Source organism: Halichoerus grypus, chromosome 14 (genome assembly GCF_964656455.1).
Source record: "Halichoerus grypus chromosome 14, mHalGry1.hap1.1, whole genome shotgun sequence".
NCBI lineage: Eukaryota > Metazoa > Chordata > Mammalia > Carnivora > Phocidae > Halichoerus > Halichoerus grypus.
In genome coordinates, this window is record NC_135725.1 from 90,590,111 (window position 1) to 90,594,479 (window position 4,369).

General features: G+C 63.4%; 1 protein-coding gene across 1 annotated transcript; it reads left to right on the plus strand.

Moving 5' to 3' along the window:
• The first annotated feature begins 1 nt into the window (after position 1).
• Positions 2 to 4,047, plus strand: SURF2 (surfeit 2). The gene is made up of 6 exons (XM_036108253.2): positions 2 to 142; positions 229 to 383; positions 992 to 1,095; positions 2,956 to 3,147; positions 3,361 to 3,527; positions 3,946 to 4,047. The coding sequence occupies exons 1-6, from the start codon at positions 65 to 67 to the stop codon at positions 4,024 to 4,026; spliced, it is 777 nt and encodes a 258-aa protein (XP_035964146.1). The 5' UTR covers positions 2 to 64; the 3' UTR covers positions 4,027 to 4,047.
• The last annotated feature ends 322 nt before the right edge of the window (positions 4,048 to 4,369 follow it).

Here is a 4,369-nt window from a genome sequence, read left to right on the forward strand (position 1 = left end):
AGCCCCGCCCCCGGCCCACGCGGCGCGAGCGGCTCGGGCTTCCAGCTCCGCGAGCGGCGGGACCATGGACGAGCTGCCGGCCGACGTGTGCGCTTTCCTGCGCGAGCACCCGAGTCTGCGGCTGGAGCCCGGCGCCCACAAGGTGCGCGGGGCCGGCGGGGGAGGCGCGGGCGGCGCTCGGTGGCCCCCGGGCCCCCCTGACCCCCTCGCCCGCCCTCCGGCCCGCAGGTGAAATGCGTCCTCACCGGCCACGAGCTGCCCTGCCGGCTGCCCGAGCTCCAGCTCTACACCCGCGGCAAGAAATACCGGCGGCTGGTCCGCGCCGCCCCGGCCTTCGACTACGCGGAGTTCGAGCCGCATATCGTGCCCAGCACCAAGAACCCGTACGTGCGCGGGGGCCACTGCAGGCAGGGTCCCGAGTGGGGACGGGTCCGAGCCCCACCCGTTCCCGCTGGGTGCGCGCTCCTCGAGGCCCCGGAGCCCAACTTCGTGTGGGATAGGCTCCTCCCTGGTGCCCGCTTGGTGTTTGTAAGGCTAAGGTTTGTCCCCCGGGCTTGTCTGCTTCAGAGAGGAGCTGGAGGGCTTGCGCTTTGTCACCTAAGGTTCTGAATGGGGTCAGTTTCACATACTTTAAGAGAACTTCGGTGTAGCTGAACGTGTATGGTCGACAGCGGTTGAAGGGCAGAGGGCGAGGGTGGGTGCTCCCGTTCATCCAGCGCCTTGCCGGGCCTCGTTTCCCGCGTGCATTCGCTGGTGCGGGAGCCCTGGGCTGAGGCTGGCCAGGCCTGTGTCCCAGGCAAACGTCGAGAGCTCACAGCCCGTCTGGATCAGTGTTTCTCCACCCCGGGTGCAGTGTGGAATTGCTTCTGGAGCTTTTAATGCTGCCCAGGCCACCTCGTCGACCTCTGCTGTCAGGTGCAGCCGTGGTGGAGGGCCCCCGATGTCGATCCCCGGGAATGTCCCTGCTGACTGAGGTTTCCCTGTCCCCTAGACACCAGCTGTTCTGCAGACTCACCCTGCGGCACATCAACAAGTCCCCAGGGCACGTGCTGAGGCACACCCAGGGCCGGCGGTACCAGAGAGCTCTGCGTGAATGTAAGTAGCCACGGGCGGACACGGCCTGCCTCACTTCACAGGTATTTGGGGGCCTGCCTGCCCCTTCTCCAGGATGAGTGCCCCTCAAAGGCACAAGTGGTGTCTCAGTCACCCTTGGGCAGCAGCTGGTGGTGCAGTGGCCTCCGAGGTCACCACAGGCTAGCGAGAGGGCCGCAAGGAGGCCCCGGAGAGGCTGAGTTTCTGGGCTGAGACTTTAGTTACGTGGGGAGTAGAGGGAAGGATTCAGGCAAGGTCAGAGGCAGTGAAACACTTGGCTGCAGGAGCTCCTGAAGGACGGCCACTGTACCACCATGCAAGGTGGGGTCAGCAGGGTAGGTGGGGGCAAGAACACAGAGGGCCTTGGAGGTCAGGACCACGTGAAGTGGGGAGGCATTGAGAGGACTGAAGCAGGGCCTGGCACGTCACTGTGTGTGTCAGGATCCCTGTGGCTCTGAGCGGGGGGCGGGAAGGAGTGGAAGAGGGGACGCTCAGTGGCTGTGCAGTCAGGTGAGGTGACCGTGGCTGGGGTGACCAGGTGTTGGCGGGGAAGATGTGCACAGGGTAGGATCAGTAGGTGAGGGAGTGAGGGAGGGGAAGAAATCAGCTGGGACCCCTGAATTCCTGGTTTAGGAGAGTGGCATCTGGATGACAGGCTTCGTGGGAAAATGAAATGTTCCTGTCAGCGTGTGTCAGGGAGGGTGGCCACTGACAACAGGGGCCAGCACTCAGATGATGCACACCACTGACACAGAGGTGGCATTTGCATCCACGGAGCCACGGAAGAAGGGACAGGGTCAGGCCTGAGCATGGAAGGAGCCCCAGGAGGGAGGGAGCAGCCAGGTGGAGTGGTGTCGGGGGTAGAGGTTTCGAGAGTGGTAGACTCTTCTCAAATGTCCCTGAAGGGAAGGTGGGGGAGGACCAGATGGGGCAGTCAGGGGGGCTGGGGGAGGGAAACACAGGCAGGATGAGGAAGAGGACTCTGAAGGCTGTTTCCCCAAGAAGAAATGAGGCCGTCTTCACCTAAGGGCAATAGTGAGGGTTGAGAATAGGGATCCCACACAGGTGCAGAGCCTGAGGGCTGCTTGGTGTGGGCGGCAAAGGGAGGACTGGGTTACTCCATGAGCAAAAGAGTCATCTTAACGCTGGTGTGTGTGGCTCGCAGGACCAGTGACCAGGAGGAGCCAGAGCCTGGCAGCCAGGGAGCCTGGCTGGGGATGCGGAGAGGGGACACCGGGTGCAGGGTCCAGTGGCCAGGGGGCCATGTGCGAGCACGGAGTGGGTGGCAGAGATGACGCAGAGGATGGGACCTTGGAGGTGGGCGGAAGCAGGCAATGACGTCAGAGACCAGGGCCCAGTCCCCCTTCTCCCTCCTCCTGAGGGGCTGCACTGGACAGGAGAGCCATGCCCACACAGGGCAGGTTTCAAAAGCAGGCCTGTCAGTGCCACCCTGCTCCTCGTCGGGGCTCAGTCTGCATCTGCCACGCTGAGCGCCTGGCCTCCCCAAGTCCTCTGTACACGGGAGTGTGGCTCCAGCATGGAGGCCTCATCCCGGTGCCTCTGCTCTGGGCCAAGGGCCCGACTCCCACTGAGCCCCGCCATCCAGTGTGGGGGCCCAGCCGGCATGCCTGAGGCTTCCTGGAGCCAGGCTAGGGCTGGGGGTTCAGTGCTCGAGGCCCAGCACACCCCTGCATCTTCTCACTCCACGGCCGGCACCCCTGCTGGCCTCCTTCCTCTCCTGGTAGGAACTGGTCCAGTTTTTACCCACCAGAGTAGGGTACAGGGCCCTGGTGGAGCTTGGCTCTGCACCGGGGGACTGCGGGGCAGACCCAGAACCAGGCAGTGTGCTGGCCTGTCCCCCAGATGAGAAGTGTCAGAAGCAGGGCGTGGAGTACGTGCCTGCCTGCCTCCTGCACAAGAGGAGGAGGAGAGAGGACCAGATGGACGGCGCCCGGCCGCCTCGCCCGAGCGAGGCCTTCTGGGAACCCGCGTCTAGCGAGGACGATGGCACAGCCGCGAGTGACAGTGACGACAGTATGACAGACCTGTACCCACGTAAGCGGGACTGCCCCCTCACCCCCCTTCCCGCGGGTGTGGGTCCTGGCTGCCTGCTAGGTTTTGAGTTCGCAGCAAGTGGGCTCCAGCCTCCATCCCTCTGTCCCTCCCACCGCGGGTCCTCAGGTCCTGGGCCCTGGCTGCCGCACCCCGCTCAGCCCTGAGCAGACCCCGAGCCTAACCTGAACCGGCCCATCCCTCCATTCCTTCCAGCCGAGCTGTTCACCAGAAAGGACCTGGGAGGGACTGAGCCTGGGGACAGCACCGATGACTTTTTGACAGAAGAGGAGGGCGAGAAGCCAAGGCGTGCCGCAGAGAAGGGCCCCGGGGCCAGAGAGGAGACTGAAGTGGCCCGGGCGCTGGTCCGCAAGCGCGGGAAGGTGAGGGGCAGCTTCCTCTGGTGGTAGTTTGCCGTTTCCTTTACAGAATGTTAAAAAGAACCTTGTTTTTGCAAATGAAATGCCAAGCTAACAGTTAAGTAAACAGGAGCCAAGGCCGCTCTGCCCTGATGAGGGTGGGCTCCTTTCCTGTTCGAGGCTCCACGGACAGGTTCTGAGGGCTGCCGAGTGCAGCAGGGAGCCCGTGGGGGACTTGTTTCCAGACACGGCCCGTTGCCATGAGGCAGTGACCAAGGTTCCATCGTCCTGGGTAGCTGAGCAGGGCCGGGGCTCAAGGAGGTCCAGGCCTCTTGTGAGGCTGGGGACATGGGGAGCAGGCCTATCTCCGCGGGTGGGCGGGGTACCCCTTCCTCTCAGGCGGGGAAGCCTCACGAGCTGGAACCCTCTGTTCATGTTCCAGAAGCAGGTGAGCTCATCGAAGAAGTTCAAAAGTCATCATCGTAAAGCTAGGAGCTTCAGCTCTTTTAAACAGTCCGGTTAATAAATGGCCGCGGAGAGAGCACGTGTTGAAAGCTTTTCGAGAATCCTTCAGACACTTGACCCCCGTGGTCCTTTTCAAGCCGCCTGCGGTGCATCCTCTTGGCTGCTGGGGTGTCCCAGGGCCTTCTCCCTCCACTCCGCGTTTGCTGCCCCCAAGGGTGGGGCTTGGGGGTTGGTCCCCATCCCCAGGAAGCAGCAGGGACCCCAAGGGAAGAGTTCTGGCTGGACGTGGCTTCTAAGTGCTCCTCAGCGAAGCCTAGAGGGTTTGTCGGGCTCGCTCGGCGTCCAGGGAGAGGCCTGGCCAGGCCCCACCCAGCTGGACAACACCAGAGGATCACACTACA